This window comes from Malaclemys terrapin, chromosome 24 (genome assembly GCF_027887155.1).
Source record: "Malaclemys terrapin pileata isolate rMalTer1 chromosome 24, rMalTer1.hap1, whole genome shotgun sequence".
In the NCBI taxonomy this organism is placed as follows: Eukaryota; Metazoa; Chordata; order Testudines; family Emydidae; genus Malaclemys; species Malaclemys terrapin.
This window is the reverse complement of record NC_071528.1, coordinates 10,308,255-10,331,830: the sequence shown is the minus strand read 5'-3', so window position 1 is coordinate 10,331,830 and position 23,576 is coordinate 10,308,255. Positions and strand designations below refer to the sequence as shown.

At 52.7% G+C, this 23,576-nt stretch overlaps 1 protein-coding gene across 7 annotated transcripts in view; it reads left to right on the top strand.

Moving 5' to 3' along the window:
* The window catches only part of PTPRS (protein tyrosine phosphatase receptor type S), a 252,215-nt gene that overhangs the window by 210,965 nt on the left and 17,674 nt on the right, over positions 1–23,576 (top strand). For 3 of the 7 annotated variants that reach the window (XM_054013362.1, XM_054013360.1, XM_054013361.1), the window contains 9 exons: positions 2,599–3,189; positions 3,880–3,977; positions 5,221–5,474; positions 7,074–7,167; positions 7,447–7,662; positions 9,935–10,092; positions 13,824–13,936; positions 16,607–16,654; positions 21,180–21,277. In XM_054013362.1, coding sequence (XP_053869337.1) covers positions 2,599–3,189; positions 3,880–3,977; positions 5,221–5,474; positions 7,074–7,167; positions 7,447–7,662; positions 9,935–10,092; positions 13,824–13,936; positions 16,607–16,654; positions 21,180–21,277 — 1,670 coding nt within the window. The remainder of the gene's footprint in view (positions 1–2,598; positions 3,190–3,879; positions 3,978–5,220; positions 5,475–7,073; positions 7,168–7,446; positions 7,663–9,934; positions 10,093–13,823; positions 13,937–16,606; positions 16,655–21,179; positions 21,278–23,576) is intronic. The other 4 variants (XM_054013364.1, XM_054013363.1, XM_054013365.1 and 1 more) reach the window with 3 other exon arrangements.

The following is a 23,576-nucleotide window of genomic DNA, read 5'->3' as shown; positions in this document are numbered from 1 at the left end:
GTGCATCAAGTCACCCAGATCTGTTTTCTCCAGCAGAGCAGCTATTACCCAAAACTCAATTTCCCCCAACTTGAAATAGCTTTAAAATAAATAAATAAAAAAAATCTTTCAAATGGCTCTTAAACGTTATCTCCTTTCCACTGTTGAGTCAATACACCTTCCAAGAGGAGAGATTTCTTTCTTTATCATTCAGGGCTAGGGGCTGAATTTAAATACTGTAATACATCCAATTTTCTCCTTTAGCGTCCAACCCAATTGCAAAATAAAACACTTTTTTCCCCTTCCTTCCCCCCCCGCTCCAAATTATATTTGTGGTGCAAATGTAATATTTCCAGGCCTGGCTGATTATAGTAATGTTTGTGATAAAAACTGAGACATAAAGATAATGGCATTGTTTTTCTCTGTAATAACATTGTGTTTCTTAAGTGTTTCCAAAGGAGGTTTTCCCAGCAGCATTCATCAGCCATTCTCCAGTTGTTTGAAATGAATAAAACATTCGTTCCAGGCAGCCCATGCCCGGGTGTTCACATGTCAGGGCTGTTGCTTCCAACCAAGCAGGCTTCCCTGGTGCTGCGTGTATGTGTGTGTGTGTGTGTGTGTGTGTGTGTGTGTCTGTCTCTCTCTCTCTCTCTCTCTCTCTCTCACTCACACTCTCTCTCACTCACTCACTCACTCACTCAAGGCATCATTGGGCAGAAAGGCATCGGCTGATCCAGCCAGTCCCAGAGCACCTTTCTCATCCTCACCTGCATGCCCCCAGCCAGATTAACTTCAGAGCTGGTTTGTGTTTCTCAGAAACCCGTTTTCTTCCCTTCTACCTTCTCCTCCCCCGCTCCCTCAACCGGGAGAGAGAGAAGGAAATTAGATCTTTAATAGAGTGGAGTGAGTATAAACGACGCATGAGCTGCCGGAATTAATACCCTCGCCACTCCGGCTCCAGTAACCCCCGGGCCTGCATATGTAATCAAACCCTGGCCATTAGCTCATTTAGCATTCAGGCAGGGACAGGGCTCGTTAGGCAGAGGCATCACCAAACTCCGACAATATCCCATAAACTCAGTAGAACTGACAGGTTGTGGAGGGAGCCGGCTGAGAACAATGTCCCTGTGATGTCCAGGAGGGAAGAAGCCGAACTGAGTAGACAGACACTCTCCCCTCCTCCACTTCACCCATATCCTGGGGTCTGTTTCGAGTCCCCGTTTGCCCCCATCTTTCTCTTCCCAGCTGGGTGATCAGACGGCTGCCAAACTCGCTTCGGCTGGCCTCGTGCCTGCAGTTAAGGACCCCAGGCTGCCCAGAAACGCAGCCTTCCCATCCTTCATTACTTCACCTTCAGCAACTCTGCGCTTTCCTGCTCGCTCCAATCTGTTCCTGCCCTGTTTTTCTGCATGAGTTGCGTTGTCTAGTGTCTATAACAGGAGGCTGGGAGACAGGACTCCTGGGTTCTCTCTTCTCAGCTCTGGGAGGCAGTCATGTCTAGTGATTACAGCCAGAGGCTGGACGTTGGGCTCCTGGGATCGGTTCCAAGTCGTGTCACTGAGGCTAGGTCTACACTACGGGGGGCGGGGGGGGGGGGTCGACCTAAGCGTATTTTAGGTCAACTTACCTGGCTGTGAGGATGGCGGCGAGTTGACCACTGCCACTCCCCCGTCGACTCTGCTTCCGCCTCTCGCCGCGGTTGAGTTCTGGAGTCGACAGCAGAGCGATCGGGGATCGATTTTATCGCGTCTACACTAGACGTGATAAATCGATCCCTGATAGAAGACATGCCCTGAGTCACCATGGGACCCTTCCTGCAGAACATTTTGGAGCAAGAGGGAGTTAAAATATCACAACTGTATGTCTAAATCTGACTCTGGAGTAGTACTTAGCACTTCGATAGTATGTTTCCTTTCCTAAATTGAAACCTGGCAAATTCAAACCGGAAACGAGTGTAAATTTTACATGAGAGTAATTAACCATTGGAACAATTTACCAAGGGTTGGGGTGGATTCTCCATCCCTGACAGCTTTCAAATCGAGATGGGATGTTTTCCTAAGCGACCCGTTCTAGGAATTATTCTGGGGAAGTTCTCTGGCTGGTGTTATCGAATTGGATCGTCTGCGTGATCACAGTGGTCCGTCCTGGATTTGGAATATATGGCTCTAAATGCAGTCTGAACATTAACCCATTCATCAACACAAAGCTTCCTGCAAGGTGGGCAAACGTTAACGTTCCCGTTTCAGACACCAAGGCACAGGGAAGTCAAGGTAAATTCTTTCGAAAGTGGCCACTGATTTTGGAAGCCTGACTCAAGACACCTGGGGCCTGATTTTCATGGCAGCTGGGGGTGCCTGGCCCTGCTGAATTCAGGCCTGAAGATGTCTTGAACTGGGCACCCAAAAATCAGCGGCCACTCAAAAGGGTTGGTCCATGTGGCCTTGGGCAAGTCACTCAGCAAGCGAGCAGCAGAGCCAACAAGAGAAGCCAGGATTTCCTTGTGCCCGCTTTGTTAGATAGCTCTGCCCTCTGACCCCTTCACCCAGCTTCTCCATCCCTGGTGCGAGGAGGAAAGCTGGCACGGAACTGAGCTTGTCTCTTCTCTCTGTTCTCTCCCAGTTCCAGGGAAGCCCATCCTGTCCGTGCATCAGACTCAGGAGAATTCTCTCCTGGTGAAATGGGAGCCTCCCTTGGATGCTGAGGGCCAGGTCATGGGCTACCGGCTCCAGTTCGGTCGACAGGACATCGACCCCCTATCCACCTTGGAGTTCACGGCCCAGGAGGATAAGTACACCGCCACCAACATCCACAAGGGCGCCACGTATGTTTTCAAGCTGGCCGTGAAAAGCCGGGCTGGCTTTGGGGAAGAGGCCGTGCAGGAGCTGACCATCCCCGAAGACATCCCCCAAGGTTACCCCCAAATCCTTGAGGCGAGCAACATCACCTCCATGTCGGTCCAGTTCAGCTGGCTGCCCCCCGTGCTGGCCGAGAGGAACGGAGCCATTGTCAAGTACACCGTGGCCTACCGGGAAGCCGGTTCCCCTGGCAACCCCTTGGAAAAAGACCTGTCCCCCTCCCCCGAGAACTCATACACGCTCAACGGCCTCAAACCCAACACCGCCTACGACGTTAAAATCCGGGCTCACACCAGTAAAGGGCCCGGGCCATACAGCCCGACCGTCCAGTATCGGACGTTCCTACTGGACCAAGGTAGGACTTACCGGTTTCTCCTCTCTCTCCTTGTAACCGGGGCTGGCGCCGGGAGGCAGAGAGCCGGGGGCGGTCCAGCCAGCCTAGGACGGGCTGGTGAGTAAATGCAAAGCGCTTGGTCTCACGCACGGGCCCCGCGCTCCTCTCTGCCTTCGCCAGGTAAGTCCCTTTTACTGCTTCCTTCCAAGTTAAGTCCAGGCGCCCTCCTGACTGGCCACCGGGGCAGGCCAGCCTCTCTCACAGGTGGGACGAGCCTTTTCTTCAGCTTTCGCAAGCCGCCACTCAGCCAGATGCCAAACGCAAAACCGGCGGGGGCTTGTCCTCAGCCCAGCCTGCTCAGACATCCAGAGCCTTATTCTCCACTGCAGCTGCTCAGGCACCCAGCGTTTCAGGGGGGTTTTGGCTTAGGGAGGCTGGGTGGGGTGGGGGGAGGTGGGATGTCTTTGGGCAGAGACCCTCCCCCCCCCTGCCCCGGGTTAGGCTAGGGTTTGGTGTGGGAAGGGGCGTCAGGGATGGGACTCTGGCAAAACCCAAGCAGAGTGTGGAAGAGGGAGCAGGTCCTTCTGTTCCCTACGTCAGTGCAGCCAGCCCCCTGTTGTCGGTGTCTGATAACCCCTCCGCTCTCTCTCTCCCCTACCCCATTCTTTCCCTTCCTCCCCCTCCCCCCACCCCCGCACTTTCTTCCAGCAGTTTTACCCAAAAACTTCAAGGTGAAGATGGTGATGAAGACCTCCATCCTTTTGAGCTGGGAGTTCCCCGAGAACTACAACTCTCCCATCCCCTACAAGGCAAGTGAGACTGGGGACCCTGTCCCCGTGGCCCGCCTCTCGGGGGCCTATAGGGCAGCAGGGGGTAGAATTTGGGGATGGTATATTCAGGGTTAAACACTCCTCCTCCCCTGAAACCAGCTCCCATGGGCACTCCTGGAGAGAAGCGTATCTCCTGCTTGGGGTTCTGCTCCCATGGGGAGTCTGACTGTGGGATGCTCGTCTCCATTACCTCTACCTGAACCTGCCAGGGGCTTTTTGTGGTGTTTTGGAACACAGCCTCTTCTCCCTGCCCTCAAAAACTTGTCTGAGCGGTAATGAAGTATAGAGCTGGGGATTGAGAGTTGGGACTCTTAGATTCTGTTCCCGGCTATGGAGGGTGGGGGAGGAATATGGTCCAGTGGGCAGGGCCGCCCAGAGGATTCAGGGGGCCTGGGGCATAGCGGGGGAGCGGACATAAAAAAAGGCGCCACCCGCTGCGGCGCTTGTACTCACCGGGCGGCGCTCCGAGTCTGCGACGGCACAGGGTCCTTCACTCGCGCCGCGTCTTCGGCAGCACTGAAGGACCCGCCGCCGAAATGCCGCCGAAGACCCAGAGCGACTGAAGGGCCCCCCACCACCCAAGTGCCGCCGAAGACCCGGACCACCGCCAAGTGAGTAAAAATTAAAAAGCCGCCTCTAGTCAGGGAAGGGATTCTCAGCCAGGGCTCATGGGAACCCTGCAGGGCCTGGGGCAAATTGCCCCATTTGCCCCCTACCCCACCCCGGGCGGCCCTGCTAGTGGGTAGAGCATGGAGCTTAAGAGCCAAGGCTGCTGAGTTGTATTCCCAACCATAGGCAGGGAGTGGTGTCTCATAGATGTGACCGGTGCGGTTGCGAATCGGTTTCATTCCCAGCTCTGCTATTGAGTCCCTCTCACCTTGGGCAAGCCGCTTCCGTGGTCCGTGCCTCAGTTTCTCCATGTCTAAAATGGGAATACTGCTTCCCAGGGAAGTCATGAGGCTTCATCCCATGCCTATAAAGTGCTGCGAGACCCTACGGAGGAGGGCGCTATAGAAAGCCAAAGGAGTTTCGCGGTTGCTCCCCACCCAGACGCTCGTTCCCACGTACGCGGCAGTTGCGCGGCGGGGTTAGAGGCTGAAGTGCATGGGCAGTGCTGCTGCCTGGTGCCGTGTGCTCTCTGGGCGCCGGGGAGGGCAGGACCTCTGCGGTGTGCTGTTGCCTAGAGGAGGCTGACTCCTTTGGGTGCTCTGGCCTTGCTCAGATCCAGTACAACGAGCTGAACATCGACGTGGACGGCCGCACCACCAAAAAGCTCATCACCAATCTGAAGCCCCGCACGTTTTACAACTTTGTCCTGACGAACCGGGGGAACAGCATGGGCGGCCTGCAGCAGAACGTGGCGGCCTGGACCACCACGGACATGCTGACCAAGAAGCCGGAGGTGACTCACAAGGCCGACGCGGATGGCAACATGGTGGTGATCCTGCCGGATGTGAAGAGCTCGGTGCCTGTCCAGTAGGTTCCTGTTATTGCGGTGAACGTAGTGGCGGTCGATCATAACGCACAGGGCCGTGCAGGCGGCCGCAGTGTGCACAGAAAGGGGCAGAGCAAGTGTCTCCCCGCTAGCTGTCCTGCAAGTGTGCCTCAACCGTGGTGTGGAGGAGCCATCCTGGGCTGAGAAACGTTGAGCTTCTGTGGCCCATTCAGTCCTTGGCTTGTCCATTGAGGCTACCAGCAAAGTTACTCACTAGGAGCAGGCGGGCACCACTGGCTCATTGCCCCACGGACCAGCAGACAGCCCTCGGAGAGTTAGCAATGGCTGTCAATCACTGCTGGCCCAGATTGAAGCTGGTGACGTAGGCGGGGAAGGATTGGTGTCCTTATTACGCAGCCTCCTTCATCTGCCAGAGGGTCGCTGTCCCGTTCAACTCATCTTGCGGCACCACAAGCCCTTGTAAGCTCGGAGGAAGGGTGACATTGGGTTGGGACTCACGAGACCCAGGTTTGATTCCTGGCCCTGGCAGGGAGACGCCCTGTGTGACCTTGGGCAACTCACTAGTCTGCCCGAGGAGGATAATAATCCATCCTTTGTCGGGGGAGGGGGGAAGGACCGACGGCTATCTGTGCTTTGGGAAACCTCCCCCTTAGCTTGTAAACTGTCTGGGGACAAGGCCTCTCTGGTATAGCACAGCCCCCAGCCCTATGGGGCCTTGATTCCGGTGAGGATACCGATATTAAATAGCGGGGTACACACGATGATACGAACGAGGCAGAGTTGCCTAGAACAGTTGATAGGAACTGCAACTTCCCCCGCAGCCCAGGGCCCGAGAGTGGGATGTGCCAGCCTCCGTGAGTCTGCTCTGCAGCCCTTGTCCCTGCTCGGAAGCCACACGAGGGATGGAATGATGGTTTCAGAGGCAGGCCTGCCAGGGAAGGAAGGACCCGTGGGGAAAAAAATAAAAGGGCCCCTGGTGCCAGGGTGGAAACTAGCTAGTGTTTTACACCAAGCTAGGGGCTAAGAGCGAATGACTGGCTTTGGCTCTCCCTCCCCCATCCACAACGCCGTGAGGGGCCTGGTGACCTGGGAACGTTGGATCCCAGGGACAAACCCAAGGCTTCTGCCGTAGCGTGAGCCAAGAGACAGCCGCCCACAGGAAAACGATTCGATGCAGAGTCGCGGGTGGGGGGCTGGTTCATTTGCTGCACGGTGCTCGCTCAGATCCTGCGGTGATGCACAGAGGGTGGGGAGGCAGCCATGAGGGTGTGGTCCTTGGAGAGGAGGAAACGGCCGACCTCCACTCACAGCGCCAATGACGGTGTAAGTCAGGGATGCGGGGTGTCAGCTGGCAAGCGGCATCCGCCTGCAGCCAGCGAGTGGGGGTGCGGATGGGAGAGGTGGCGTGGGACCAACGCTAACATAACCACCATCATCATCGCATTGCTGAGGTGCTTTCCCATCAGCAGCACGCCAGGCTCCTTCCATAACGAACGGTGATGCCAGGTAGAAAAAATAACATCCTAGGAAATATCCGCTCCGGAGACTGTGCCAAAGGGGCTGTGTGAGATTCCTTCCGGCAGCCTCATCCCTCTTGTCTTTTCCTTCCTGACTCTCAGGGCTTACTACATCGTGGTGGTGCCTTTAAAGAAATTGAGGGGGGGCCAGTTCGTGAACTCCGTGAGCAGCCCCGAGGAGATGGACCTGGAAGAGGTGAGCGCTCGGTCAGCTCCGCTCCGATCGCAGGGAGAGGCACGTCTGCAGACGAGCATATGGCAATAACCGACTGGGTGATGCGTAATGCACCATTGACCCCCTTCCTGGAGAGATCAGCCCCAAGCAAAGAGAGTGGGGCAGGGCGAATCCCCCACAGCACATAGAACAAGCGGAGCTAATATGTTCGCACTGAACAGTTCAATTCTCCCTCCCTTCCTCCTCGTCCTGGTGCACTGAGCAGTTGGGTCTCAAGCGTTGCATTCTTCTCTTTTCCAGGTGATCCAGGACATTTCTAGACTTCAGCGCCGGAGCCTCCGTCATTCCCGGCAGCTGGATTACCCCAAGCCATACATCGCTGCCCATTTCCGCACGCTGCCCTCCCACTTCATCCTGGGGGACCTGAAACACTATGACAACTTCGAAAACAAAGCCCTGGAGCCAGGACACAAATACGTCCTCTTCATCCTGGCGGTGCTGCAGGACTTGGAAGCGGTAAGTGTCGCTCATTCCTCTGCTGTCTGTCTCTCGCAGAGACTAGGGATCCCGCTGTCCCCTTACAGACCGGAACCGGCTGCTGCAGGTGCAAGCCAGCCTGGGACCCGGCACGTACCATTTGTATGGCGCTTGGGAGCCGTATTCCTCCAAGAATATTTTTAAATGGCTTTTTGGGGCAGGAGGCACATATTGAAAAGGTTTCCAAAAAATCCACCTGGAAAATTTGTGAGCAGGGCTGTTTGCAGGTGCACATACCCGTGGTGGGAAAAGGCACTCACACGCAGGGCCAGGTAGCGATGCCCTTCAGTTTTACAGGCCTGCTTTGGGAGGTGGTTTTTCACACTTGGGTAGAGCCCTCCAAATCTGCAGGTATCTGCGGACCATGTTTGCGCATCGGATGCAGATACAAACTTGGTATCCACGCAGGGCTCTACACTTTGCTCTGGATGTGAGTCTCAGTATCTTCCGGTTCTAAATATCAGCTCAGAGATACCCTGGGTTCAAAGATCCCAAGGACCGACCCTAACTTGTTGCAAAAAGTGTCCCGCCCCCCAGCAGAGCAATAAACCCAGGCAGGCATCCCGCTTTCAGAGCAATGTGGGGAGCGTGAGCGGGGAGTGCCTTACCGAGAGAATCAGTTTGGCATGCTCTGGGTCCTCCTCTACATCTCTGGCAATCCAGTGAATTTCAGTGGCTCTGCACAGGCCTGAATTTTACCCTCTGAGAGCAATTGCTTTAATATTCACCTGCCGCGAAATAGGAAACAGTCCAATACTTCATCGCATTAAATCCCCCAGCGGAATTGTAGCGAGAAGTTATTGCAATCACGTTTTTAAAGCGGGGGTGGATGGAAATAAATATTTAGTTGTCTATTTAATATTAAAGGATTAGGCTGACACGCCTGGGAACGGATTTCCCAATCGGATTACTCCTGCTTGTGGTAATTTCTGCTTTAAGGACTAGGTCCTGCAGAGTCACTAGCAATGGGCTGAAATAACAGCAGCCATCCTCGGTGTCTGTGGACAGGAACAGCCCCTTCCTCCAAATGCCCTGGGGGGGGGGTGGAATTTCAGGGAAAGCCGCTTGCTTTGGGGGAGTGAGCCCAAAGCTACATGCCACCCACCCGTGAGTTGTCATCCTGCCCCGGCTACCGTCACCATCCGTGCCTCAGTTACCACATCTGTACAATGGGGGTGATAATACCTCCCTCATGGTCAGTGGGTGTCATAACATTTGTAAAGCTTTAACAAACGAAAGCGCGAAGTAAGCGTTTGATATTATACTGATCTCTTGAGTTGCGTGCAGGGAGGGCATTTCCATGGAACTGGGGCCTGTCTGGGGACGTGAGACGCTTTTGGCTAAGAGGGCTCTGCTGTAACAGACTGTGTGTGGAGGCGTTTTCCATCCCGCCAGATCCTTAATAGAATGAACGTACAGTGTTCCTCTAGAAGGCAGGCAGCCTCCTCTGGGGTGGAGCGTGTCAGTGGTTCTGCACTGGGAGCACAGCCTAGGCTGAGGAGAGGGAAGGGGAGAAAAATTGTTCGTTAATTTGTACTTAGCCGGGGGATGGTGGTTGGGGGGTGGGGGGAAGTCACCAGGTCATTCCGTGTCTGAGTATTAATCCCCTCTTCACTCCTTTCCCCCTCTCCCGTGTCCATGTAATCCTGGCTGAGCGCCAAATCCAGAGGGTGAGGTGAGGAATTGGAGGCAGTGTCGGGGAGAGGCCGCTGGGAGAGTGTGAAATGGAGGCCTGCACAACAGGTTTTGAAGCAGCTGGTGCGGATTGCGTTGGAGACCGGCTATGGGACGAGATCACTGGTCCTCAGCCTATTTACCATTATAGTCCACATCCAATACTATCTGTATGGCCCTGAGGATGTCACATGGGCCGCAGCTGTGTGCTGATTGGGCAGCAAGCAGCCCACGGGCCGCAGGTTGGGAGCCACTGGACTAGATGGACCTTGGGCTAAGCCAGTCTTGGCCGTTCATGAGAACGTGGGGTCTCCTTGGTCCATCTAATCTAGCATCCTGTCGGACAGCATCAGTTCCTTCAGAGACAGGTGCAAGAACCCCTCTACTGGACAGCTATGGAAAAAGTTGCTCATAGAGGAAGTTTCTTCTTAATCCCATGTGTTAGTGGTTGGTGTCTGCCCCAAAGCTTGTGGGTCTATCTCCCTTATAGGGGCTTCTCTTCTGGAATGAAGCTGTTGCTATTCCCAGGCCCAGACCCCTTTCTGAATCCTGTTTTATGATGTTTTGTGTTTTCCAGACATTCGCAGCTAGTCCTTTCTCCGACCCAATCCAGCTGGACAACCCCGACCCGCAGCCAATCATCGACGGAGAGGAGGGCTTGATATGGGTCATCGGGCCAGTCCTCGCCGTGGTCTTCATCATCTGCATCGTCATCGCCATCCTGCTCTACAAAAAGTAAGGGTGGCCCCTCGCCCAGATCTGTGCCCGCTCCCAGGTGCTCAAGAGCGTTGCACGCTCTGTCTCGGAGTCGCTGGGCTGAGGGCACGGCCCCGCTCAGAGCTACAGAGCAAAGCGCTGGGGAAAGGAGATGCTGCGGGAATGGGATCCACCTGGTTCAAATCCAGCTCGGGTCCATAGTCAATAAAGCCGGGTCCCTGTAGTGGTAGTTCAGTGGCCTCCAGTGAAATGAATTTGGCAGGTCTCAGCCCAGTTCGTAGAGGACAGATGTTCACATTGGGCTAGGCTGAGGAATGCTCCGCTGATGCCCACAGCCTCTCCAGCGTGTGGGTCAAGAGAGGCCTCCAGGGCTCTCGGTCTGGTGCTCTTCACACAAGCTCCCGGATCAGAGCATTAGGCTGCTTCTCCAGCGGGGGGCGGGAGGGGGGGATGCAGAAGAGAGGAGAAGGGGAGCAGTGGGGGTGCATCGTGTGTTTGTGGGAGGCTCCTTGAAAGCCACCCGCCTTCCCTCGTGCAGCCAGCCGCACGAGCACAGAGCAGCAAGTTCCAGCAGCCGGATGCTAGCCCGACCTGAGCGTATCCGCTCCCAGGGGCCTTGTCTCCGCTCCAGGAGCACCCAGGCCCAGCCCGACATGTGCAGAGTGCCGGGGTGGGGAAAGGAGAGGGAATGGCCAGAGAAAAAGGACTGGGAGAGGGGGGGGGGAGCCAAGGAAGGGGGGATGACAGCGACTGTGCCAGCACAAGTCACGTAGTGACGCTGGTAGCAGGGGCACCCAGCATGCGGGCTCTACCAATCAGGCTGTGCCATGCTCTCTTTCATCTGCCTGGAGATTTCTGCCCTTGCCCTTGGGGATGTTCTTGGGTACCTTTGCTATATCCCCACTGGGTTTGAAATGTCTGAATCCTCTGGGAGCGGAGGACTCAGGAGTCCACCTCCTGCCGTCTGTTGGTGCCGCTCTGAGCTGGGGCTCTCGCCTTTCCGTGTGTGTCGTGGGGGTTCGTGCTCCATTCTAACCCCAACGTTTGTCTTTTCTTCCTTCCATTTACTGCTCCCCGGACAGCAAGCCAGACAGGTAAGAGCACCAGGTTTGGCATCTCTGTAGATCCCCACCGCACCGGACTGGCTGTGTCTTGGGGCAGAGATCTCTGCCCCCATGATGACTCATCTCCTGCCCTTGGCACTCCCACTGTCCTAAAGGACATCGGGTACCAAGATCTCACCGGCACACGTTTGTGCCAGCGGAAAGGCAGAGGGGGCGAAGGGAAGCCCAGCTGCCTGTCCATGATAGGATGGCTCTTCTTCAAGCCAAAGCCAAATCCTGTTTGGAGGAGAGTGAGGGTGACAGTAAATGTTGGGTTAATGGAGCAGAGGCGCGCCCGCTCGTGTTACAGTCTCAGCCGAGCGCAGGGCCAGGGGATGTGTCCTCTCCCTGTCCAATGGCTCTGTGCTGCCTTTCCCTGAAACTCTGGGAGTCTTTCCAGCCATTTCCAAGGCTGGGAGTATTTTCACTAGTAATAACTCACAGGCCTGGCCATGAACCATTCACCGCTGCTTCCGACTGGAGCCAGAATAAAGTGACACCCCCACTCCCCCCATCCTCCCCTCAAGTGCCATGATTCCCAAGCAATGCTCCAGGTAGAACAGTCTGGGCTTATCGCATTGCCTCCAGCTACTACGGGCTTTAAAAGACAACTAAAAATGCATTCAACACTCCACACCTCTGTGTATGTAATTATTGTAGCTGCAGCAGGCCTGGGGACCGGGGTGGGTTTCTGTGCAGTGCAGACTGGGAAGGGGGGTGTCCATGAAGTGACCTGGGCTATAATACATGAGATTCTCAGTTTGCAACGAGGCAGAGAACGTTTCTAAATAGACTGAGAAGCAAATCTCATTTCTTTCTGCCTCGGAGCCGTGGGTAGAACAGTCTGCGCTTTGCCGGCACTCCTGTAGACTCCAGCTTCTGGGGCTTAAAATCCCTCGGTCGACACCAGAACTTGTCTATATGCAGAGTTGCACCGGTGTGACTTGAAAACAGTGTCGTTAAAGGTGTGCAAAAGGCTGGGTGGACACATTTATTTGGGTTTAAACCAGGTTTATTTCGCCTTAGTGTAAGTCAGTTAGGCTTGGTCTACGCCCATAGCTGCACTGGTTTAACTAAAGATGGGATTTTTAAACTGATTTAGTTACATTGGTGCAACTTTGGCCTGGAGTACACTAGATTAGGTCAGTTTAACTACATCAGTCAGGTGTGAAAAATCCACACAGTTAAATTAAAGCCACCTAAGTCCCTGTGTAGACCGTGCTAGTCAGTGGAAGAATTCTTCTGTCGACCTAGCTACCGCCTCTTGGGGAGGTGGATCCCCTACACCAAGGGGAGACTCTCTCCCGTCAGCGTAGGTAGTGTCTACACTTAAGTGCTGCAGCAGCCTAGTTGTGCCCGCTGTAGCATTTTAAGCGAAGACAAGACCAACAGAAACCAGGGTTCAATTGATTTGTTTGCCCCTGTAAATTTGCTAAACCAATGTAAATAGTTTTAAACCTATAGGAGTGTCCATTTCAGGCATTTGCACTGGTTTAACTAAATCAGGGCAAGTTTATGTGTAGACTAGTCCAAACAGGATTAGGAACAAGTTAAGCTAAACTAAAATAAGGCACTTAAGCTGAAGTAGGCTTTGTTTAGACTAGAATGTTGCGCCTGTTTAACGTCTATCAGTTTTTAAAATAACATATCTAAACTGGTGCCAAAGACAGTGTGGACGTGCATATTCCGATTTAAAAGTGTCTTATTTCAGTTTGACTTAAACTGATTTCTATTCAATCTAAACTAAACCAAATTAAGCATGTCCACACGGCCTTTGGCACCAACAAAACTAAATCAGTTTAAAATCACACCTTTAGCAGGGCAATTCTTTCATGTAGACAAGACCTTGGAGTGTCCACCCAGGGATTAGCTCCATTTTAATTAAAGTGGTGTACGTTTTGTGTGTAGATAAGGCTTGGTAAATGACCAGTGCTGTAAATGAAGTTGCCAGTGTACGTTAGGCTGCAGCTGTGCCATCGTAAGGTGCGCTGTGTAGCCGCTCTTTATCGCCAGGAGAGCTCTCTCTCCCGGTGAAGAAATAAAACCACCTCCAATGAGGGGCGGTAGCTTCATCGCCGGAAGCCTGGCTCCCGCCGACGAAGCACTGTCCACACCAGCGCTTTTCATTGTTCAAACTTTGATCCTTCGGGGGGAGGGTGTTTTTTTACACCCCGAGCGACAAAAGTTTTAACGACAAACATGCCAGTGTAGACATAGCCTGAGTCGGTTTGTAAGTGTGTGCAACTTGCAAACCGAGACGATGAAAAGAGGCTGTAGCAGAAAAGCCGCCCATGTGGGGTTTAAGGTAAAGCCCCCTGGTCATACAAAAGCCTGTCAGGTGCCTTTATGGCCGTAGCCCTCAACGTACGATGGAGTAGCTTCCAGGACATTGGTATTGGCTTGCAGGGTCATTGGGGGAACGTCACATCCGCTGAGTGCCACATGAGTGCAAGTCGCATTCTTTGTGCCGTGCACCCATTTTCTGAGCCAGTAAGTCATGCAGGTCATGGCTGCATTTGTCTCAGCCTCGCATGAGAGTGGCACCCGCTGACATCAGGTCCATGCTTGGCTGCTGGCCTGCCCGAGTCCGTCAGAAAGGCAGAAAGGGCCCCAAACCAACAGGCTTTCTACTTTGGTTTTTAAAAGCAAACGGAAAGACTCCGAGCCGCGGACGAAATGTCTCCTGAACAACGCTGAGATCGCTCCTCACCACCCCAAGGACCCGGTGGAGATGAGACGGATCAACTTCCAGACTCCAGGTAACTGGCTGCAAACCAGCCTCTCCCCCTAGGAAAGAGAAGTGGTATGACTGCCCATCCCCCAGTCCCTTCCTGCCTGCTTTAAGGCTGCCTCTGCTGCAATCCAACTCTAGCCAAAAACACAATGGAGAGACCTCTTGTGCCCTGTCTATGCTAAGCGAGAGTGCTGCATGAAATCCATGCGTGGAGCCCTCTGGGATGGCAGCATCTTGTGTCCCCACACAACAGCCACTCCAGCCATTGTGAATGGGTTGTACCAGATGGTACCACTGAATGGCTGGGACCACTGTATCTGTGGTCCAACTGGACTGGTTAGATAGGCAGCCATGACTTAGCCAGTCCTCCTGACTCCCTCTCATAATGCGGGGCCTCAGATTTGGAAATTACCCAACGGCCCCAGGGACGGGAGCTACAGGATTCCCAGAATGTACCGGTGCAAGCACATCTGTAATGGGCACGGCGTGCCGATGCACCAAAATAGTTCTTCGGAAACGGCTCTGTCGTGCGGAGACATTAATCCGTCACCAGGAGAAGCAAGACAACCAGTCGTTCGTGCAAGCACCCTCTTAGGGGGTCCTGCTGGTCTTCTTCCCCAGGTAGTAAAACACCTACCCACCTCGCAGAGACGCACCAGGCACCCACCCGTCTACACCTACGGGCCTCCGCACATGTGCATGGGTCAGCTGGCTGCATGGCACTTCTGCAAGCCTCCACCGACATGCACCCAGCACGGGCACTTCCCCACATAGAGGGGCACCCGCACCGCTGCACAGAGCGAGGCCCGCACGCTGGTCCACTGCTCGGCTGGTGGGTCCCCAGAGCAGGAGGAGTTGGAAAGGAATTTGTTGTGCTTTTTGGGGCTGGTTGTCGTTTTTGCCGTTTTGTGCTCGTTAGTAATGTTTCTGCAGCTCTCCCTGCCCATCCCTGTCCTTGGGATTGCCTCTGTTTTTTGGGGGGGGGAGAAGGGGAGCTGGGAAGTTGGTAGCTAATCAAAGGGCAAGGATTGCTGCTGAGCACAAGGGCAGTGCTCAGTTCAGATTCCCACAGCGAGGAGATGGGAGCCGCCTTCCCCATGGTCCGTCTCAGCAGCCCAAGCTTTGTGGTTGGGTCAGGGCTGAATCTCCTTAGGTAGCGAAGGAGACAGGTTCAAAGCAGCCCCTGGGGACTGTTCAGCAGCAGCCAGAGTTGTCGTGGCCTCTGGTCCAAACTCTGCTGCGTTACACTGGTGTCAATCCAAAGTAACTGCAACGGAGTCAGTGGAGTTACTCTGGATTTTCAGTGGTACAGCTGAGAGCACAATGGGTCCCAGGCTGATACCGCTCCTCAGTGCTGCCTCTCTGATGGTGCAGGGAGTCCAACGTGCCCTTGAAATCCTCCTGCAGCCTGAATCTCAGAGGTGGGGATGGCGCCCAGTGTCGCTTGGAGAGCTTGGGTTATTGCAGCACTGTCTGACCTTCCACCCTTTGTAGAAGCAGTTTCCCAGAGGAGCTCCAGCTGCAACTCGCAGCAATTCACGTTGCGTTAAAGGAACCGTTTCCAAGTGCCCACTGGGGAAACTTGCTTTATGACGGGTGCAAATGGGACACTCAGCAGAGCAGCTCCTGTTGGGCAGGGAGGGCGAATTCATCCCTAGGGTAACTCCATTCATACCAGTGCCTCTACCCCAGGGAAGAAGGAAGCTGGAGCGAGAGGAGGCTGGAGTTTGCATCGCGCTTAGGGTGCCCACTTCCCCAGGCATTCTAGCACCTAGGTATCGATTGGCGCATCCAGAGCTAGGCCCCATCTGCAAACAGAGGCCAGCACGTGAGAGAAGTGCTCCGGACTGGAGTCATTTCCACCTCGGCCCTAGCCAGCAAGCTCAGAAGAAGCTAGTCGGTCTCAGTGTAATAGCTGATGTATTCTTTAGTGGCAGTCTTTCCTGCCCTTGCAGAGGGCTGGCTTGATCAGAAAGCCGCTTTCCATCTCGGATCATTGTAGACCAGCAAGTCTGTTCCCTGTTGGCCAATGCAGGATTGGTCTCTAGTGTGTCCTTCAGGGATGTGCGCAGTGTAGTTTTAAATGGCCCCAGCCATAGAATCGTAGGACTGGACGGACCTCAGTAGGTCATCTAGTCTAGTTCCCTGGTGATGCTTCCAGCCTTCCCTTAGGGAACCATTGCACAAAGAGAGCTCGGTGGTGGTGACTTTATCTTAATACTTATTCGATAATTCAGGTGGGGATTTTCAAAGAACGAGTCAGGCACCCAGTTCCCACTGAATTTCCGTGGGAGTTGGGTGCCCCTTTGAAAACGCCAGCCTGCAGTGTGTCGATGGTGAGGAGAGATCCATGGCTCAGGTTGCAGGTGTGAAGCCACTAAAATAAAATCTAGTCTGGCCCAAAGACTGGCCCATGCCCTGTTCTCTATAAAGGCTCCCTGTGATCCAAAGAATCTTCATTCTGTCCACAGTAGCAAATGAGGGACTGAGGGGTGGGGTGCACACACAGGGGGTTGGGGGAAAGAAAACACTTTTCAGTGGCCCTGCCCCTACCGAATCAGCACAAAAAATTAACTTTTCATTTCCTCTTAAATTTATGTTGCTTTTTCCGTTTGATTAGCATGAAATTTAAAAAAAAAAAAAAGGAAGAAAAAAAGTGTATTTTTATTTATTTATTTTTTACTGTTTTCTGCAGATTCTGGTCTGAGCAGCCCTCTCAGTGACCCTGAGTTTGACTTTGAAAGTTAGTTCCTGTGTGTTTTTGTTCCTGTTGGTTTACATTTTTTTTTCCTTTTGTTGGTTTGTTTCTTTTGTCTTTTTTTCTTTCGTTTTTTGTTTTGTTTTTTTCGCTGAACTCTGTGTGTCCCTGTGGCGTTCGCCATCACATCCCTCTCCTGTGCCATCTGTTTGTCTGAACCGCGCTTCCAGTTTTACAGTACCAAACGCAGGCCTTGTCAAAGTGACAGTAGTGGTGACAGTAACAAAGGGACGGAGCTCCTAGTGGCTGACATAAGAGACGCCATCCGTCCCTCTGCCTGTCTTGTTCTTTCGCAGGAGAAAAATCTGGGTTTCAAGGCTCCCGTGTTAAAGGTGTTTCAAGTCTGAACTTAGAACAGTCCTCAAAAGCTCGGCTAAATGTGCATCATTCTGATCTGTGGGAGACAGCAGCTCTATGTACACTAGTCTGCGTGTGTGTTTGTTGCTCCATTGTCTGGGTAAAGGGGAGACTGTAGCAATAGACCATACTCCTCCGCTCTCCTCGTAAGAGACCTGCACTGACCCCCTTTTATGACAAACTAGGGAAAAGGCCATTTCCGGTACCTGGCAACTCCTTGGCGCTGACCTGGAAGCACTGTCCTCTCTCTATGGTCTACACCTCCGCTGGGTTTCACAAAAAGCACCGTCCAACTGCAGGGAGTTTGCGAAGATAAACAGGCTGTGGCCCGCACCAGATGTTCGGGTGCCGTTTCTGCGGCGTTGGCTGGTACATAGAGAGTGGAGTGATAAGATTAGAGTGGATCAAGTGATTGAAATGCTAGATGAGACCTGCTCTAAGACTTTGACCCGGTAGAAGCTGGGATCTGGGCTCCTAAGTCCTTTTGGCATGTTAGGCAGTTACTGACCCCTTGGCTAGGGGCTTCCAACACACACTGACTTCAGTAGGACCTGCAGATGCAGCTCTAAAGCCTTTGCTTGGAGTCCTAGATGACGGGGTTGGAACAGGCCTCTCGACAATTTCGTCCATTGTTGGCACTGAGCTGAAAGGACCCTCTCCTCTCGGTACAGGGGTGGTCCCAGATGAACCCATCTGTGCTCCTCTGCGAAATGACATTACCAGCTGGTTGCTTAATCCAAACCCATATCTTTCCTCTCCCTCTCGACACAGTGCATTTCAGGATCTTATGGGAAACCCTGATGTGCCTGGCAGCCTGGCCGGGAAAGTGTTTACTCATTTCAGAGAATTCCAGCCTGGTTTCCTTATCCCCATGTCGGATCAATTCCAAGGGTTCTTTATGTCTGCCCTAAGAGACCAGGAGAGAGGCCAGTTCCCAGGCGCACTCAGCTGTTGGTTTACGAATGGGGGTGAAGGGTGGGGTGCAGGGACACACTGATGCCTGGAGCCTGAGATGGCTGAGGCTTGTTCACTGGAGCTCTGGCAAAGGAAACATCTCCTGAAATCCATTAAAGGAGAATGCGACTTCCATGGTGCAGATCTTGGATGGGGCCTTTCCCATCATCGTCTGCATGATGGGATGGACAGAGCCCTCGTACTGGGACCAACTAGCCGGGGAGCCTCTGTTTTTCTTGCTTCGTTTGCTCCTGTTTGTTTCTTAAACCTGTATATTTATTGTTTGGGATTTAATTTACGACTCTGTTTCTAATTGCACTTCAGCTAATAATCTGTAGCTCCTCCCAGCAGAGTCAGATTCAGGTGGTGGCAGCTGGCCATATGCTGGCTGCCTGCCTCGCTGCCTTCCGCCCCAGGTGGGAGGAAGTCAGTGGGAGGGGTAACATGTACAGATCTGGAAACAATTTATTACGTTGCCAGTGGTTGTTCTGAACAGGGCTCAATTTGCTGTAATGGTCAAGAGAAGTTTATGGCCCTCTGCAGCACTTACCTCTTACCTCAGAGAGGGCAGGAGGAGGAAGCAAAGGTTCTGTGCTGAATGTTTGTTATAATGTTAGCGTAGTGCGTCACTTCTTCTAGACATGGAGAGGCCGCCCCTTGGCCAAAAGGGTCCCAAAGCTCTTTATGAGCTAGATGTATACGAAAGAAACACTTCGCTGCCACCACTGAAACACAGCTATCTCTGGGGTGTAACGCGGCCACGCTGCGGGAACTGAAGGAGACTCCCATGTCTGAGGACAGCAAGAGGTGTGTAGAGAATTAGGCAAACTAGAAACCCACTGGCTATGACCCCTTCCTTCCACGAGCCAGGAGAAATGTTCTAACCTGACCCCGTTGGGCCTGAGAGGCCATACTGGTCCAGCTTAACCTCCATAAACCTTTTGCCTCCTGGTTTGGTTTTGTTTTTTATTCTCCGTGTCCCCATTTTCTGCCTGGCTGTCCAATTCCGGAAGGGATGATTAGATAGTTTGGGAACAAAGGCGTCTGACTCGGGGCACCGATCTTGGGCCAAGCCCTCTTCTGTCTGGTGAACCCAGTCTGTGGGCTTGGGAGTGAAAAACACACTGTAAAACTGAGGATTGTCATGCTTGCTTTGCCATCTCTGTGCTGAGTTTTCAGAGTAACTGACCATGCTGCTGCCGCCGCTACTTACTTTGTCACACACGCCACCAACGGGGCTCGAAATTCTCCATGGCTCCCACCTCCCCATCTCCCCTTTCCGTTCGGGGGGGACGACAATGCGGTGGCTTCTCAAAAGGTTGCCCGTGTCTTGGCTGGCAGGCAGCGGAGTGGAGATGCTGCTAGACCGAGTGCCCAGATCTTCCCAGGTATTGAGTTGCCTCGCTCCCATTGCACTCAGTGGAAGTTAGGTGCCTCAGTACCTTTGTGGTGTCTCGGCCAGGGTGATTTGATGCAGATGAGCAGAGCACAAAAAGCTTTTCCACACAGGTTTCTATTTGAGTGCTTGAGAGCAAGGGATGGGTGGTGGGGATTGTTCCTGAGTTCGCTCTCCCCCAACCACCTTTTCTGCTCTCCCTTCTCCAGTCGTCCTAGCTACAAATCTCAAAGCAGGATGCGCAGATGAGTATGAGTGTCAGTCCAATTCCAGACCGAGCCCCGCCACCAGTCTCATTAGCCCACTGGGACAGCCTCCTTCAGACCCAGACATCCTAGGAAAGGGTGCAGTGTGATCCCTTTTCATGACTCTTGCCAGACATGCCCATGTTGATGCAGAGGGAGCTCCCTTTGCATTCAGAGACCCAGGCCATACAGAACTCAGCGGAGTGGGCTTAGGGGTGCTCCAGTCTGGCAAACCGCCCATGAGGTGCCAGGTTTGGAGAGGGCAAGGGGCATCCACCTGGAAGGGTGAAAAGCGCCCCCTTCCGGTGCCACTTTGATCAGAGAGTGGCACCACCGGAACAGGCCCGTGGAGTCTGCCTGTAGTGTAGGTGTTGTCTCTGCAGGATTGCTAAGAGCTGGTATAGGGCAGTGGTTCGGGTGCTCCCCTAAGCTGCTAGGAGTCCTGGTTCAATTCTTCGGTCTGCCAGTTAGTGCAGCAGACTTTCAACAGGGAGCTGCTCTGGCTTTCCTGTTGAAGCTGTTCCACTTTAAAAATGGTGGGAGGGATAGCTCAGTGGCTTGAGCATTGGCCTGCTAAACCCAGGGTTGTGAGTTGAATCCTTGAGGGAGCCATTTAGGGAACTGGGGTAAAAATCTGTCTGGGGATTGGCCCTGCTTTGAGCAGGGGGGTTGGACTAGATGATCTCCTGAGGTCCCTTCCAACCCTGATATCCTATGACCCAGAGGAAAGAGCAGTGGGAGGAGATGGCCACTGGCCAGCCATGCTGTGGAAGGGAGCCTCTTCACAGTGATGCACTGAACATGTGCTTGGCATTTGGGGCGGGGGGAGAGAGGCGTTCCCAGAATGATGTAACGTTTCCTTTATGCTGGACAGGATTAAGGGCAGCTGACCCAGCCCTGGGGTGTTTCAAATCTGAACTTAGAACAGTCCTCAAAAGCTCGGCTAAATGTGCATCATTCTGATCTGTGGGAGACAGCCGCTCGATGTATGCCCTAGGCCAATATGCTCCCCAGTGAGCTTTAGAAGGGTTTATTATCCCATGCAGAGCCACAACAACAACTTTGAAAAGCCTCCCCACCTCTCTCCCATCTGCACTCCCCTCCCCACCCCCTATTATCATCGGTCAGCAAGAATTCTGCCCTGTCCCTGTCTTTGAGTTGGTGTTTGTTTACGACCATGCCGAGTGCTGTGACATTTGCTGCGTAGGTTTCCTTTGGCAGAGTTTGCTCGTTTCAAGTCCACTCCTGGAATCGCTAACAAGCATCTGCTCTTTGGATTTGTTTTTCCCTTTTTATTTTCTTTTGGTAAATGTTGAGAATGGGGCCATCACGGGGGAAAGCTCTCATTTTCCTTTTTACTTCCAAGGATACAATTTCGAGCCCTGAATCTTCTCTCTTCTAACGTCCCTCCTTTCATTGCAGATCTCACATTGTAATTTTTTTCTTTTTTATTTTTTCCCTTGTAAATTATGCAACATTGACAATTGTGGTTTTTTTTTTTTATTATTATTATTATTATTAAATGAGATTTCTTTTCTCCCGCTGTCTTTTCTGCTAGGTATGCTCAACCACCCACCAATCCCCATCTCCGAGTTGGCAGAACACACGGAGCATCTCAAAGCCAACGACAACTTGAAATTATCCCAAGAGTATGAGGTACGGGCAACAAAGGGCACATTGAGTGGGCCCTCAGAAGCATAAGCCTAGGAAATCCACCCAGACCCCAATCCAGCAATGCAATTAGGCACATTGAAGTGAAATCAGTGACACTAAGGAAGCATTTAAAGTTAAGCACCTGCTCAAATGCTTTGCCGGATTGGGATGCAGAGAGCAAGCAGGGTCGTGTAGACACATTTGTGTGCAAATATTTGGATTGTAAGATCTTTGGGGCAGGGACCATCATTTTGGTCTGTGTTTGAACAGCGCCTAGCACAATGGGTCTTGGCTGTAATTGGGGCTACCAAAAGCACCCCCCTGAGGCGTTTTCAAAAATCTATTGAGACCTACAGGTTGTAGGAAAATCTATGAGCCTTAGCCAGCTCTCCTGACGAAGGGGAACTAGGCGTCCATTGCTAATAGCCCAGAGGACTGTCTGTTGCTCTCCTTCGTATCACTGATAGCTCTGGGTCCCAGTATGGCCAGTCACTAGCAGGGCCCTCGGCGCGAATAGGAGAAATAAAACCCCAGACCATAGTCTGCTACTTCTGTTTGCATTTTGATTTGCCCACATCTGCGAAGCTCCCATTTCCGTTCTCTGCAAACACTCTGGCGCCACGCACTCAAGTGTTAGCCAAAGCCAGTCGGTAGCTAAAACGTCACTGAAAGCAAGTTTCCGAGGTGGGTGTTTGCCCATAGAACTCACCGAGTGCAGCTGTCACAATTGACTGTCGCAGCTTACTCTGTGACTTAAGTTACATAAATAGCAAACTGACCAGCCTATTTAATTATTTGTTCATAATACGTGCTGGTAGTTGCTAGGCGAATGATTCAAGTCTAGACGGTCCAGCTCACAAAGAGAAAGGAAGGGAGTGATTGGTTGTGAGTTTTATCACTTAGCTCTACTTGCTGATATTAGTGATGCTCTAGAGCAGGGGTAGGCAACCTGCGGCACGTGTGCCGAAGGCGGCATGCGAGCTGATTTTCAGTGGCACTCACACTGCCTGGGTCCTGGCCACCGGTCCGGGGGGCTCTGTATTTTAATTTAATTTTAAATGAAGCTTCTTAAACATTTTTAAAACCTTATTTACTTTACATACAACAATAGTTTAGTTCTATATTATAGACTTATAGAAAGAGACCTTCTAAAAACGTTAAAATGTATGACTGGCACGCAAAACCTTAAATTAGAGTGAATAAATGAAGACTCGGCACACCACTTCTGCAAGGTTGCTGACTCCTGGTCTATAGACAGCTCCTCGCCGTAGCAGCTGTTGTGGGGGGAAGATTCTTTGGCTCTATTGGGGTCTTTCACCCCCATCTCAGAGTCTGGGGAGTGCGTGGAAGTCGGAAGCCAGTTAATATGCTCTATACAGATTTCAAAGTCTCATTTGCATAATGCAATATCCCAAGTGCCCTGGCTTAGTTCCAGCAAAACCTCCTCTAGTTGGGGAACCAGAGCTAAACAAACAGCACTAATGAAATGAAAGCGAGGCGAGATTAGAGGGATAGAGAGCAAACAGACACATTACAACAGTATAAATACCCATTAGTTAGAAATGCTCCGCAGCAAGAGAGCGAGAGGACATTAGTGTCTTGCGGTTTTGTACCAGCTTTTCCACCTCCTCTCAGCCGCATGGCTCATAAAACACACACCAAGAGCACCAGATCTAAGCCATGCCCCAGGAGAATGGAAACACTGCAGGTTAGGGTGCCGAGGGGAGGGCAAAGGAGCTAGCAATTGCCTATGGGTGCACAGCAAGGGTCCAGAGCCCATGTTCATGGGACCTGGAGGCTACTGGTTCAAACAGCGCGTGCATGCAGTATGCCTGTCCCCCCAAACTTCTGCCCCCAGGAGGGGCACAGGCAGGAGTGAACAGCGGGGAGTACTGCAGAATGTGCCACTGCCAAGCTCCGTTTGGAGGACCCCCCCCCTCCCCTGCCCCCGAGACTCTCCAAAGTGATGGCGGAATTAAGCCCGAGTTTTATTTAATTCTCTGGCTGAGGATTTAGAGGTAAACATAATTAACCTAATTTCCATATCTGGGACAGCTGGACTTAAAAACCCACCAACCCTGGCATAAATCATCGGGACAGGCGGGGAGAGGATTTTTCTCTCCAGTGCATTCCACTGTTCCCCTCTTTATCCCTTCCAGAAAAGACCAGATTCCTTAACCCTTGTCTGACCAGGGAGAGGCACCACTTCTCCTCCTGCCAAATGGGCACATGCCAACCGTTGCAGGGTCAAAGCCTCCACGGGCCCCCTTGTCCATTACTTTGCTCATGCAAGAATGTTCCC